The sequence below is a fragment of the Schistocerca americana genome, chromosome 4 (assembly GCF_021461395.2).
Source record: "Schistocerca americana isolate TAMUIC-IGC-003095 chromosome 4, iqSchAmer2.1, whole genome shotgun sequence".
NCBI classification, from domain to species: Eukaryota; Metazoa; Arthropoda; class Insecta; order Orthoptera; family Acrididae; genus Schistocerca; species Schistocerca americana.
Window position 1 is genome coordinate 384,093,205 of NC_060122.1, and position 15,452 is coordinate 384,108,656.

Here is a 15,452-nt window from a genome sequence, read left to right on the forward strand (position 1 = left end):
ACAATGACATATCACTCCATGGTAATGCAATACTGTAAGTACCAGGAATCCTTCTCATATTTTGTAATACAAGATTCTCCTAATATATATTAAACTCTATTCTTGACTTATGTTTCATACCTTTTAATATAAATTACGATGTTCATTGTCCTCAGGCCGCCTTCTGGAAAAGATAGATTTAAATCTATCGAAACCTAGGTAAAGATTACTTTATCCTTTGCAACTGGTCGGCTGTTTTTAATCCTACCACTGCATTTAGTTGCCAATGATTTGAATTCAATATCATGTCTCACTGTTACTGTCATCTGGTAGTTAAATATCATTAGCCATAGCAAATTCATTCATTTCACATTTAATAATGCTCCAAATTGTCCTTGGTTTTGTTCTCAACTTTTTGATGACACAATAAACAATTATGCAACACTTTTGGTAGCTTATTGTTAAGTCTTAATTAGAGCTAGTCCTTTACAATATATAAAGCTCTCTGCCTTCCATGCAAAAGACACCTTGACCTCAGATGTCAGCTACTTTTTCTCTGGATTTCTACACTAATTGTTTCTGACTTCTTGTAAACAAAAACTGGATTCACAGTGCCTTATGAATCTTTTAGGAAAGAATTAAATTTCTCACCTACTATGTATTCCTGGCAATCTTCTTCCCATTTTTCAACCTGCAGATTATATCTGAATAGTGTAGCTCCTGAGCATTTACAATTCTGTGGAAGTTTACATTTCCCTTTTTAGTTCCATCTAATTGATACCATTTAACCATCACTATCAGATAAACCATTTCTTATAGGGTTTGCATCTATTTCATGAAAGATTGTTGCATTTTGAAACAAATTTTGGAGCACTGGTGCACAATGTCCTTCTATCCTTCTTGGGAATGTTACTATGTGGACCAAACCAAGTATGGACATTTTTTAACACTATACGTCCTTCATAAGAAATAACTGAGATTAAATCACTATTGAAATCTCCATGTACACTCACTTCCCAGTTACTTCTACCAAGTCTTACTAGTAGCCTCTGTAACTGCTAAATGAAATTTTGTATATATCCTGTTGGAGTCTGTAGACAGACAGAACTGCTATCTTGTATGTACCTGCAATTCTATTACTGAAACACAGCACTCACTGTCTGTAACTTTATTCTGCTTCCTCTCTATTTCCTTATATTATGCCTACGCTGATATGCTGATTCATCTGTATGTTGCACATTGCAATGTGATGCAGTTTAGTACCAAAATTATTTTATTAAAACTGCCAAGAGCAGCATACATTTGTGCTAACACAAAATGCAATAATTTGAAACATATTTTGTTGTTGTTGTTGTTGTTGTGGTCTTCAGTCCAGAGACTGGTTCGATGCAGCTCTCCATGTTACTCTATCTCTGAGTAACTACTGCAACCTACATCCTTCTGAATCTGCTTAGTGTATTCATCTCTTGGTCTGCCTCTACTATTATTACCCTACACAATACCCTCAAATATTAAATTGGTGATCCCTTGATGCCTCAGGATGTGTCCTACCAACAAGTACCATCGTTTAGTCATGTTGTGCCACAATCCTCTTCTCCCCACTTCTGTTCAGTACCTTCTGATTACTTACATGATCTACCCATCTAATCTTCAGCATTCTTCTGTAGCACCACATTTCAAAAGCTTCTATTCTCTTCTTGTCTACTCTATCTGTCGTCCACGTTTCACTTCCATACATAGATTCACTACGTACAAGTACTTTCAGAAAAGACTTCCTGCCACTTAAATCTATACTCGATGTTAACAAATTTCTCTTCCTCAGAAACGCTTTCCTTGCCATTGCCAGTCTATATTTTATATCCTCTCTACTTCAACTATCATCAGTTATTTTGCTCCCCAGATAGCAAAATCCATCTACTACTTTAAGTGTCTCATTTCCTAATCTAATCCCCTCAGTATCACCTGACTTCATTTGACTACTTTCTTCCATTATCCTCATTTTGCTTTCGTTGATCTTCATCTTATAATCTCCTTTCAAGACACTGTCCATTTTGTTCAACTGATCTTCCAGGTCCTTTGCTGTCTCTGACAGAATTACAATGTCATCAGAAAACCTCATAGTTTTTATTTCTTCTCCATGGATTTTAATTCTTGCTCCAAATTTTTCTTTTGTTTCATTTACTGCTTGCTCAATATACAGATTGAACAACATTGGGCATAAGCTACAACCCTGTCTCACTCCCTTCTCAACCACTGCTTCCCTTTCATACCCCTCTACTCTTATAACTGCCATGTGGTTTCTGTATAAATTGTAAATAGCCTTTTGCTCCCTGTATTTTACCCCTGCCACCTTCAGAATTCCACCTTCAGAATTTTAAAGAGAGTATTCCAGTCAACATTGTCACAAGCTTTCTCCAAGTCTACAAATGCTAGAAACATAGGTTTGCCATTCCTTAATCTATCTTCTAAGATAAGTCAGTTGTAGGGTCTGTATTGCCTCGTGTGTTCCAACATTTCTAAGGAATCCAAACTGATCTTCCCCGAGTTTAGCTTCTACCAGTTTTTCCATTTGTCTGTAAAAAATTCGTGTTAGTATTTTGCAGCCATGACTTATTAAACTGATAGTTCAGTAATTATCACACCTGTCGACATCTGCTTTCTTTGGAATTGGAATTATTCCATTCTTTTGAAGTCTGAGGGTATTTGGCCTGTCTCATACATCTTGCTCGCCGGATGGTAGAGTTTTGTCATGGCTGGCTCTCCCAAAGCTATCAGTAGCTCTAATGGAATGTTGTCTATTCCCGGGGCCTTTTTTTGACTTAGGTCTTTCAGTGCTATTTTTTAAATTCAATAAGATGTCTAGCTGCATGTAGCCATCAAAGCTATAAATAAACCAAATAACAGAAGATCATGGAATTAACTAAATTCACAGTAATTGCATTTGAAACTGGACCTCATACAAGAGTCTTTTAATTTCTTGCCTTTCAAACAAAACAGATATACAAAAAACACATCATGCACTCATAAACACTACATTACTATTAATTTATACTCTTGTGTGGGTCTTTAATTTATATTTTTCTAGTGAAATGTTATAACTTCTTTACCTCCATTAGATAAACATTTAAATCCTCATCCAGCACAAGATCAATCCGCACCATTTCAAAAAAATTTGACGTAAATTTGAATTTTGACGAAATCTGTATTATTAATGCTTCTTTCGCCAGATATATATTTCTAATTGCTTCATCAACTTGATTCCAAATTTTGTCTGTGTCTTTCCCTGAAAACAGTACACAGTAATGTAAATCAGATTATTTTCTCTTTGTTCCTTATTTGAAGTTAGATGGCTACATGTCAGAGATATTTATTCATTCAAGAAGTCTAGCTGCTAAATATTTCTCCTTTCTGAGAAATTCGTTTCCCACTTACCTTTAAATTTTTCTTATGAATGTATAGCAGTAATGAGATCATGTTAGTTGTTGTCATATAATTAAGACAGAGAAGGCTATTAATTGAAATATTTCCAGCTGATTAGTAAAGACAGCACCAGAAGAATTAACAAATAGGTGAATTATAAAATACTGTAATGTCTCAGATTTTTCAAGTAGTTTCAGTTTTCTCGAAACTGTTGGGTGAATTTTACATTTTCACATGATTCAAAAATATTTTATTTGAATTCAATGTAAACCAAGTGCACACCAAGTACACCTAATGCAATGGGGAAAAGGAAAGTGATATAACAGATCTTACACCATTGGCTTTATCTAGAAGACAAAAAATATCCGCCAATCAAAATTATAATACACTCTAAGGCAGATGGATAAATCATGTGGTGCACAAGTAAACACACACATCAGCGGGCTGCTCTAATTTTTTAAAATTTTGCTCTTCTTCCAGTTCTACTTTTTTTCAGGAGGAGGGGGGGGGGGGGGGGGTGAGGTACCTAAAGAAGAAGGAAAACTCCATAGTTAGTGTCATTAACTAGCCTTTCAGTGTGTATATGCACCATGAACTATTCACCTGCAGAATTCCTGTAGTTCCATATTTTGATTTTTTTATGTAGTCTCTATCCTGCAATTCCATTGCCAAATACACAGTGATCCAAAATAATGGGAAATTCTGGAATGCATTGTGGCAATGCTGCGAGGTAGGTGGAGCTGAATGACATATAAAATGCTGCTTGCACTGTCTTGCTGTTTAGTAAACTAAACATGGAGCAATGGAATGATGTCTAGCATGCCTTTGTGGTACAAGCTTATTGCAAGAACGTAATTGTGGAGGCTGCATATCAAGAATTTTGGCATCATTTCAACACTGGGTAGCATGGTCATGTTCTCTCGCTCAGGGCATGCAATCACCACCTGGGTCTGCAATTTTGAAGCAATGAGTTCTGCATTGAAGAAGCTAACTGCAGGGAGACCCCCCAAAGCACTCATATGGGAGACAATGTCAAGGCTGTGTGAATTGCTTTGATAAGAGCTCCGCAGTGCTCTGTTTCGATGTCATGCAGAGTCTCTACAATTGCACCACTCAATTGTTCTATGAATACTGAATGTGGATTGAGAGTGCCACCGGTACAAGCTGCACATCATTCAGCAACTTCAACCTAACAATCCGCTAATGCACAGACAATACACTGAACACATGTTAGCAAAAGTGCACGACAATGACAATTTTGTTAACAACCTATGGATGTCGGTAGAAGCACTGTTTCACCTCAGTGGCTTTGTGAACAGACAGAATTTTTATTTTGATCTCATCAAAATTCACATCAGCTACACAAGCATCCACTGCACAGCAGCAAGGTTACTGTATTGTACACCATATCATCAAGTGCTGTTTCAGGCCCCTACTTTTTTGAAGATGATGATGGGTGCACAGTCCACTGTAACATTTGTTCAGCATATTTCCATGATGAAAAGTTCTGTTGTGAATGAATTGCCCCATTTTCCTGCCAACAGTTGGTTTCAACATGACTGAGTAATGACACATACAGCATGGATATCAATGCAATGATTGATTGGTAACTGTATCATTTCAAGGCACGGTTACATTGTGTGGCCTTCAAGATCGCTTGACCTGACAGTGTGTGACCTTACCTTCTGGGGTCACCTTAAGAAGACGGTTACCATACTCAACCAGCTACCACCAAACAACTTAAGGCAAGAATATGAGAGGAAATCAGAATTCCTATTGAAATGTTAGGTTGAACCATACATGACATTCCTATCAGGCTGCAGGAAGGTCTACCCCAAGGAGGACCACATCTATCAAATGCATTATTCAAGAAATAAAAATCACTGTGAAATACAATAATGGCATACTCTGTACTACACACTGACATAAACAAATATGTAAGTAACTGTGTTCGTCTATTAATCTCCATTCTAAAATTTCCCATTCTTTTGAGCCGCACTGCCCTGCACTACTACTATAATACTGTAAACATAGTACAATCAAAACCTTTTTGTATAAGTGACAAAATGATATTTTAACAATTATTAATTTAATTCTTTTTTATTTCCATAAATAATTAAAACAAACTTTCAAAAAATTATCAGTGTAATGTCAAAATGAGATCTTATTACAGTAAAATTAGCAGTGCAGATTAACTTAACGGTATTGAGTAAGACACAAAAAGAAATAAAGAGCATGCAAATAAGTGTAAGTGAATAGAAGCTGTGAAGATGACCTCCTCCTTTACCCCCATGTTATCTTATACAACGTCCTATTTCGTTTAGTAATTCTTTCATCTTACCAATGCTCTTCATATATGCATCAAAAGACTCTTTCATGGAAAAACCCAAGTCATTATAATAACTCTTGAGTGACGGTACCTCCCATATGGGAAGGTAATCATCTCCCACAACATATTTATCAAGTACAGTTGGATCAAAGGGATGATACTTGACAGGACAAAACCTGAAGCAAAATTTTTGGACACTTCAGAAAAAAACAAACTTTATAAGATAAATGGACTCAATTAGGACAAAGATGAAATAAATTACAATTACTGCATACTGCATTTCAAATATGAAAATATCGATAACTGATGCAGGTTAAAATGCACATTTTTTTAAAAAATACAGTTGAATACCCAGCTTCTAGAACTTCCATATAGCTTCTCTACATGGATATCAGGAAATATGTAAAACAAGAAACTAAAATGAGAAGTTATGCTAAGCCCATGAGTGGGAATACAAGTGAGAAAAAAGGGGGGAGGGAGAGGGGCAGAGGGGGAGGGAGGGAGGGAGGAAGGGAGGGAAGGAGAGTGAGGGGCAGGGGAGAGGGGAAAGGAGAGGGAAGGGGAGAGGGACAAAGTGAGGGAGGGAGGGGGAGAGGGAGAGAGGGGGGAGGGGGAGAGAACCAAGATTCAGAGCACAGAGTATCAATAATAAGTTGCTGGAAATCAATGGACCAATAGAGAAGCTAAATCTTTTAAAAAAAAAAAAAAACACCTAAAGGATGCAATGGGAAAAAACCACACAAAGTCAGAAAAAAGCATCATGGAGAAATACACAAGAAAATATGCAAACAATACATTGAAAATATAAAACGGGAGACAATAAACAACAGACATTTGGATAATATGCAGAATGTAAATAGACAATGGACAAAAACAGGTTGTGGAAGACAATAAGAAAGCATATACAGTGTAAACTATGAATATTGCGACCAGATGGCTCTGAGCACTATGCGACTTAACTTCTCAGGTCATCAGTCGCCTAGAACTTAGAACTAATTAAACCTAACTAACCTAAGAACATCACACACATCCATGCCCGAGGCAGCATTCGAACCTGCGACCGTAGCGGTCGCTTGGTTCCAAACTGTAGCGCCTAGAACCGCATGGCCGCTCCGGCCGGCATATTACAGCCAGATGAATGATTATGGTGGTTCCATAGCAAGTTCAACAAAAAGTTATGGGCGGATGCTGATAAAAGTAAAAAGTTTATGAGAATTAACTCTCACTGACAACTTGGTAGTAAAACGAAACTACAGGGTTCCTGAGACCTTTTCAAGTCTCAGTCGCCTATGATGTATATAAGCAGACTGAAGAGACGAATGAAAATTTGTACTAAAGCCAAAATTTTGACCTGGGTTTTTGGAATTACACAGTTTCATTTGATTAAAATAACTAGGTCTGGATTTCAGGCATTATCTCACATTTAATTCAATGCTGAGGTGCTATTCCAATACAGTTGGAGAACCTCTGCAATGCTGTTCAAGTTTATGGGGAATATGAAGTGGGCTGAGGCATTAATTGGAATTTGGATTGAGGAGGGAGGCACACTAAGATAGTTCGTGCAGTTGTGCAAAGCCACTGTTCCAGGGCAGGATAATGGTTTGCACATCTGCCTCATGAGCAGAAGACCCAGATTTGAATCCCAGCCTTGGTACAAATTTTGATTTGTTGCTTCAGACTGCATGTATACAACTTGGTGGAGTTATATCAATATAAAGTGCCGGACCAAAAATTAGAAGTAACTTAATAAATCACAAGTGCTCCTTCAAAAGTCCTCCTGTAAAGTGAATGGTTATCTTTACTCATTCCATCCACGGTTTTCCATTAAAAGTATATGGCTGAACACTGTAATGTTACTGAAATCAAGTACAGGCATTCAAAACTGCAACACATCAGGGAAATAATTTCAGCACTTCCATTAGGAAAACCTCTGATCTCCATTAATGACAACAGATATTTCTGCTTTCAGCTTACTGATTTATATTATGAAAGGTCCATTTTTTCTTCAGGTTAACCAATGCTACAAGACTTAAATGTTCTAGTAAGAAAATCATGGTAAAAATAAGATCTCCAAGTGGAAACAAATTCAAATAAAAGTTTCTACTAACCAGACAGCAACACACTTGGAAAAGAACAAATGCATATGCAGATACTAGGTGTCTAACCAAACACTTCTTCCTCTGGCCAGAATTTAGAAAATAGTTGAATGAAGCAAAACTAGGTATTACCAGAAAGAAACAATATTATGAGAAAGGAGATGCTGAGTTGCAGATAGACACAATAAAAAGACACTCACAATTAAAGCTTTCGACCATTAAGGCCTTTGTCAACAATAGACACACACAGACAAACACGCAGACACAACTCACACACACGACTGCAGTCCCAGGCCAACTGAAACCACCCTGCGAGCAGCAACATCAGTGTATGATGGGAATGGCGACTGGGTGGGGGTAGAGGAGGCTGGGGGGAGGGGGAGGGATAGTATGGTGGGGGTGGTGGACAGTAAAGTGGGGTTGGTGAGCGGGAGAAGGGGGAGAAAGTACCAGAAAAGGAGAGAAATAAAAAGACTGGATGTGGTGGTGGAATGATGGCTGTGTAGTGCTGGAATGGGAACAGGGAAGGGGCTGGATGGGTGAGGACAGTGACTAATGAAGGTTGAGGCCAGGAGGGTTACAGGAATGTAGGATGTATTCCAAGGAAAGTTCCCACCTGCACAGTTCAGAAAAGCTTGTGTTGGTGGAAGGATGCATATGGCACAGGCTGTGCAGCACTCACTGGAATGAAGGATGTCATGTTTGGCAGCATGTTCAGCAACAGGATGGTCTGCTTGTTTCTTGGTCGCAGTTTGTTGGTGGCCATTCAGGTGGACTGACAGCTTGTTGGTTGTCATGCCTACATAATGCAGCACAGTGGTTGCAGCTTAGCTTGTAGACCACGTGAATGGTTTTGCAGGTAGCCCTGCCTTTAAAAGGGATAAGCGATGTTGTGACCAGAGTGCAGTAGGTGGTGATGGAAGGATGTATTCTCCTTTGAAAGTATTACTTTAAAAAAAATCCAGGGTATGGCTATGGGCACCCGCATGGCACCATTCTATGCCAACCTATTCATTGGCCATCTACAGGAATTCTCCTAAAAACCCAGAATCCTAAACCCCTCACATAGTTCAGATTCACTGATGAAATCTCTGCTATCTGAATCAAAGGTGAGGGCATCCTATCTGCATTCTTCCAGAACCTCAACAACTTCTCCCCCATTTGCTTCACTTGGTCCAACCCAACGCAACAAACCACCTTAAAGATGGCTACATCAGTACCTCCGTCCATAACTTTTGTATTCGCAGACCCAACCGAATAGCATGCGCGCCCTGCCATTGCCTCGCTTGTCACAGTTTCCCATGGTGTTGCCGCCGACTGAAGCCGACTGAAGACATTGCGCCATTGCTAAACTGGGGCCTACAGTGCCTTCTGGCTACTTGATATAACAGGAGCACTGGCCCCGAGTCAGGGAGTCTGCAGACAGCTCGTTGCAGTCATCAGTGCCATCGTTTGTTGTCTGGTTAGCTAGCTCGCTGTGTGATTCAGTATTGTATAACGACTTAGGCCACGAATCAGGAATATTCTTGGACACTAATTGGAACTGTATCTACGGTACACTGTTCGCTGTCAATAAAGCTAAGTAACTGTTTTATACTAGCTGGTGCTTATTTGTCACTAATCGTTTTCCTGCCACCAGAATTTAGTCACAACCTGGTCACATCCTACTCCGTATCCAAATTATGGTTGCCACATCCAGGCAGCCCATAAAAGTGGCGACGAGGATTTTGGTTTTGCTGAGCAGCGGGCGGACTCTGCCTCCTGCCACCATTGTCAATCCTGCTTGCCTCAACGTTTGCTATTGCTTGTGCACCATTTGCTAATTGCTTCTTGCTTGCGCCTAACCAAAACTAACCGAATTTCTTGTGGACATTTTTGGATTTCAGTGTGGAGCACTTCACATTTTTGCTTCGTTTATTGGTATCTTGTTCTCAACAGTTGCATTGTACTAACATGGCTACTCCCACGCCTCCACACCAGGCTCCTCCCAATCCTGCGCAAGCGTCTACTACCTCCACAGTCACTCTTGAACAGATTTTGCTTTTGCAGACGCAGCAGATGACTCAACTTTTGTCCGGCATGCAGCAACTAATAACAGCGCAGCAGCAATCAATGACGCCTGCTGCAGTTGGCCCCACGGACTTACCAACCTGCATGCCACCGTTCAGAGCCTTCAATCAGGATGAAGAAACATGGAATGAATATCTAGCTCTATTCGAGGCACACATGGCGGCTCACCAGCACCCAGGTCAGCTAAGACTTGTTTTTCTATTGGCCTCCGCGGGTGTTGAAGTATACCGACTCTTAGAAAAGTTATTTCCGGCCTCCCACCCAGAACTTTTGCAATACGAACAGTGCATTCAGGCTTTGTCACAATACTTTGTCTCTCAAACCCTAGTTGCTGCGGCTAGGTTCAAGTTCTTTCGCTATCATAGACAGCCGGGTCAAACCTACAAACAGTGGATTACCGACCTCAAAGGATTAACTTGTGATTGTCGATTTACGTGCGACTGTGGTAAACTTTTTGCAGACACTATGATTTGTGATGCCATCACTCAGAATGTGCAGAACGTTCATGTTAGGAAGTAAATATTGCGGATCCCCGATCCCCTCCCTCGACCAAGTTGTCACTATCTTGGAAAGTAGAGATGCATGTGAAAACACTCAAAACAGTTTTGACTTGCCATCCGTTTGACGTGTATCGAACGACCCTAGTGTACGACAGACCGACCGTCATAGGGAAAAGTTGCCACGCACACTGCGGATACACAAACAGCATGGTGGCAGTAGCTTGCATTCCCGCCAACAGGCTTTGCATCAAAACAAACAATTTGCTTCCTCGCAGGTGCCTTTGAAATCATGCCCGCAGTGTAATGTGCATCACAAACGCGAACATTGTCCATCGCGTAACTATTCTTGCTACATGTGTGGGAAGACTGGACATGTACAATCCGTGTGCCAACAGCGTAAACTGAATACATTTGCTCCTCGTGCTTCTGGACACGCACATTCAGTCCATGTTATTGGCTCTACTGTCGACAGTGTTGGAAACAGTGTTTTAGCCAGTGGCTAGTTCCGTAGTGTCAATGTAGTTAATAGTGGTAGTGCGTTGCCGTCCTCTGTACACCAACGGGCTCACAAATTGAACATTGACTTGCTCCTGGCTTCGCATCGTGTGAAATTTCAATCGGACACGGGCTCTGACGTTACACTGATTAATAGCCATGTGTATGAACTGCTAGGAAAGCCTACACTTGCAAAGCCCTCTTCTCCACTTACAGCGTATACCGTATTTACTCGAATCTAAGCCGCACTCGAATCTAAGCCACACCTGAAAAATGTGACTCAAAATAAAGAAAAAAAAAATTCCCGAATCTAAGCCGCACCCAAAATTTGAGACTCGAAATTCAAAGGGAGAGAAAAGTTTTAGGCCGCACCTCCAAATCGAATCAAAGTTGGTCCATTGTAATATGAGACACAATTTAGGTTGAATGAATGACGATACGGCTGTAGTAGTTTGGTTCGAGTCGTAAGCTTAGCAGTCAAGCTTTATCAGGTAGCCATTGCTATGCGTCAGGCGCTCCGTCCGTATTTATACGGGTACCCTTCCTTTTTCACGTGCTTCGTTTGGTTTGAATCTATTGCTTATTTTGCTTCGATCTGATAAGTGCCATTTTCTTTGTTATAGGTGTTTACGTCACTCTAAGCTGAAAATGCATTACTGTACTGTGTCATGCATTGTTTGTCGCATTCTGATAGTGCGTGTTTATGGTCTGTCGCCGCTCGCGGCATGGCTTGCTTTTGTGCGCGTTACTGCCGCTAACAATAAAAAAATAGAGAGGAATCGTCTCATTAGCGAAACAATGGCATGAGACTGCTATTTGTTGTTACTTACACTGCTGCTTTCTTTGATAATGATCAACAAGAACCAAATAATAGACTGCGTATGATAGAACATGTTCTGAACGAGAGTTAGGCGAAAATTTTTCTCCGTTTGAAAATCTTTGCGGCCGCATCTTTAGTACATCAAATTCTGCACATAAATTAGAGTCATCTTAGATTTGAAAATCTAGTCAGCTGCCGTGCTTCAGTTCTGACTGTATCACTTAATACGAATATAAACATGACACGATACATATATTCTTCCGCGTTTGCTGTTGTCTCACTCTAGTTTCGTAGTTTATTAGGCAGGCAGGATTTAAATGAGATAGCAGCAGACACGAAAGAAAACATGGCAAAATGTTTATATTCGTCTTATTCTTATGGTGAAGAGAATACTGCATGTGATTCACAATTCATACAAGTTCCTATTAGCAACCATCTCTTGTCACAGGTAGGAAAAATTTCAGAACGTAGAGTTGGCCATATTGACAAACATCCCAAACAGTCTTGCCAGTCGGATTTTCGTAGTACATTGAAATTCTGCTACATTCGAAGATGAACAATACGGAGTTGTATTTACTTCGTTGGATAATGTGTGAAAATGCAGTTGTCGAAACTCTGGGTGGAGAAAAAAAGCTCGTCTTCCACCTTTTTTTTTAAAAAATTTATTTACTGATGCAGAGGTTTTGGTGCCAGTATTTATCTTTGTGCCCACAAACCATGCCTGTGTAGCGCTACATATATTCGACGGCAGTTCGTTGTGGCGGCACCTACCAACATTTTTCAGAACTTCCACTTGTTTTGCACCCGATTCTAAGCCGCAGGCGGTTTTTTGGATTACAAAAACCGGAGAAAAAGTGTGGCTTAGATTCGAGTAAATACGGTAGAGGCGAGCGTATTTCAGTTCTTGGCACATGTAGTTTGCCAGCACAATACCATAATGTGACCAGGACAATTCTGTTGCATGTTATAGCTGCACACTCATGCGAAAACATTTTTGGACTGGACTGCTTCAATTTGATCGGACTCAGCACCCAAAACAATGTGTTAGCAATTAGTGATTGTCCTACTAGTGCTGCTGCTGCTGTTGCCCCTCAGTGACAAGTTCCCAGAATTGTTAAGCGATGACTTGGGCTGCATCCGTGACTATGTTGCGCACGTCACGCTCAAGGCAAGTGCCCGGCCACGTTTTTGCAAAGCACGATCAGTGCCTCCCGCATTGCGCGATCAAGTGGCAGCCAAACTCTGTTCCTTGTAAAATGAGGGGGTGATTGTGCCCGTTAGTGCTAGTCAGTGGGCCTCCCCATTAGTTGTGCTAATGAAGCCCAATGGTTCCATGGGTCTGTGTGTGGACTTCAAGAGTACAGTGAATCCATAAACGATTGCAGATAGCTATCCTCTCCCTCGCCCAGAGGAACAGATGGACAAATTGGGGCATGGGCAGATACTATTCCAAGACTGACATACGGGATGCGTATTTGCAAATTCCTTTAGATGAACCACCCCAGGACATTTTTGTGATCAACACTCACTTGGGTCTTTTTAAGTATTTACACCTCCCCTTTGGCAGCTCATCAGCTCCTGCTATTTTTCAGCATTACTTGTCGCAACTGACTGTCAAAGTCCCTTTTTGCTCCAATTATCTGGACAACATCATAGTTGCCGGTCGTACTCCAGATGAACACTTGCAGAATTTGCGTTGCCTATTTTCGGTGTTGTCAGAGGCAGGCCTCAAAGTGAACAAAGACAAATGTGTGTTTTTCGTACAGAAATAGAATATTTGGGACATGTAATCAACGCACAAGGTGTCAATCCATTGCAGTCACACCTTTGTGCCATTGCCAACCTTCCCTCACCTAAAAACTTGTCCGAATTGCAATCTGTGTTGGGTGAGATTTACTATTATCATCGGTTCATCCCCAATGCTACACAAATAGCTGCGCCGTTGCACCAATTACGCCAGCGCAACGTTCCGTTTGTGTGGTCGGCCGAATGCCAAGCGGCTTTTCAGAAACTGAAAAACGCCCTCTTGAGTGCTCGTTGCCTAGTCCATTTCGATCCCTCTCAACCAGTTGTGCTTGCTGTGGATGCTTCATCCTATGGTTTACGTGCTGTGTTGTCGCATCATGTTGGATCTGCTGATCGACCGATAGCTTTTGCTTCTAAATTGCTTTACGCCGCACGACAAAACTATTCGCAAATTGAAAAAGAAGCCTTTGCAATCATATATGGGGTCATGAAGTTCCATGACTATTTGTATGGCTGAAAATTTTTTCTAGTGACGAACCATAAGTCTCCACAGTCGTTGTTCCATCCTGCCAAGCCGGTCCCCTCCCCCACCTCTCACCTGCCCTCCGTCTAACCTGCAGCACTTCACTGCCCGCCAACCCCCTCCCCACTCCAGCCTCCACCTTACCCCCCACCCAGTCGCCACTCCGATCATGCACTGATGTTGCTGCTTGCAGGGTGGTTTCAGTTGCCTGGGACTGCAGTCGTGTGTGTGTGTGTGTGTGTGTGTGTGTGTGTGTGTGTGTGTGTGTGTGTGTGTGTGTGTGTCTATTGTTGACGAAGGCCTTAATGGTCAAAAGCTTTAAATGTGAGTGTCTTTTTGTTCTGCCTATCTGTGACTCAGCACTCAGCATCTCCACTCTATGGTGAGTAGCAACTTTCCTTCTCATAATATTGTTATTTCCATTTTGGGTTTTCCATTGTTTCATTATTACTGGAAAAAGACATACCAGACCTAAAACCAATGAAAATATAGCAGGATAGCTATTTTATTTATTTTTTTATCTTATTCAGGTTCCATGCTAGTCTAAGATACTTGGTCAGGGAATAAGTCAATACATGGTTTACAGAATGATAATTAGTAAATTTATAAGGAAAAGAACTGAAGAATTAATAAAACACAAAATTGTAAATGACACATTACAGAGAGTATTTCTCAACTACTGGGAGGACTCCTCTGCACAACAGAAGAAGTGTGTCGCAAGAAAACCTATCACCTTAATATCGGTAGATTTGGGGTTTATCAGTCAACTTGTTCAGTTATGCTGGAAGCCTATTGAAAATGAAACCTGCTGAATGGTGGACGCTTAACTGTACAATGCTTAAGGTAGTGTTAACCATGCTTAAGGATGGTTGGTTGGTTTGGGAAAGGATACCAGACAGCTTGGTCATCGGTCTCATTGCATTAAGGAAGGATTGGGAAGGAAGTCGGCCGTGCCCTTTCAGAGTAACCATCCCGGCATTTGCCTGGAGTGATTTAGGGAAATCACGGAAAACCTAAATCAGGATGGCTGGACGTGGGATTGAACCATTGTCCTCCCGAATGCGAGTCCAGTGTCTAACCACTGCGCCACCTCGCTCGGTCATGCTTAAGGAAGTGTTAGCCAAGTGTAAATGGTTTTTTCATTTAATGTTCACTGAATTTATGTTGCAGTTTCCTCTGAATGAGTCAACATTGTCAACAACAAATCCCTTCAAGCAGCTCAGGAATGGCAGAGATAAATTTTGAGACATCTGAACAATGGCCAATGCAAAATTCACAAACTGGCATCATAGATCAGCCCGACTGCCCTTTTCTGGACTACAAATACTCCTGATGGGTGCACAGAGTTGCCTCAAAATATGATAGCATAAGAGATAATAAAGTAAAAGTAAGGAAAAGTAAACAATCCTTTACATTTCAATGAAGATTAGTCTTATAGTGAAAATAGCACCATTCAGTTTCTGCACAAGATTTT

The 15,452-nt window shown here is 40.8% G+C and overlaps 1 protein-coding gene across 4 annotated transcripts in view; it reads right to left on the minus strand.

Moving 5' to 3' along the window:
- Positions 1 to 15,452, minus strand: part of LOC124612564 (probable tubulin polyglutamylase ttll-15) — a 70,355-nt gene that overhangs the window by 19,554 nt on the left and 35,349 nt on the right. For all 4 annotated transcript variants that reach the window (XM_047140841.1, XM_047140840.1, XM_047140839.1 and 1 more), the window contains exons 6-7: positions 5,741 to 5,904; positions 3,087 to 3,262 (exon numbers count right to left, since the gene is read on the minus strand). In XM_047140841.1, coding sequence (XP_046996797.1) covers positions 3,087 to 3,262; positions 5,741 to 5,904 — 340 coding nt within the window. The remainder of the gene's footprint in view (positions 1 to 3,086; positions 3,263 to 5,740; positions 5,905 to 15,452) is intronic.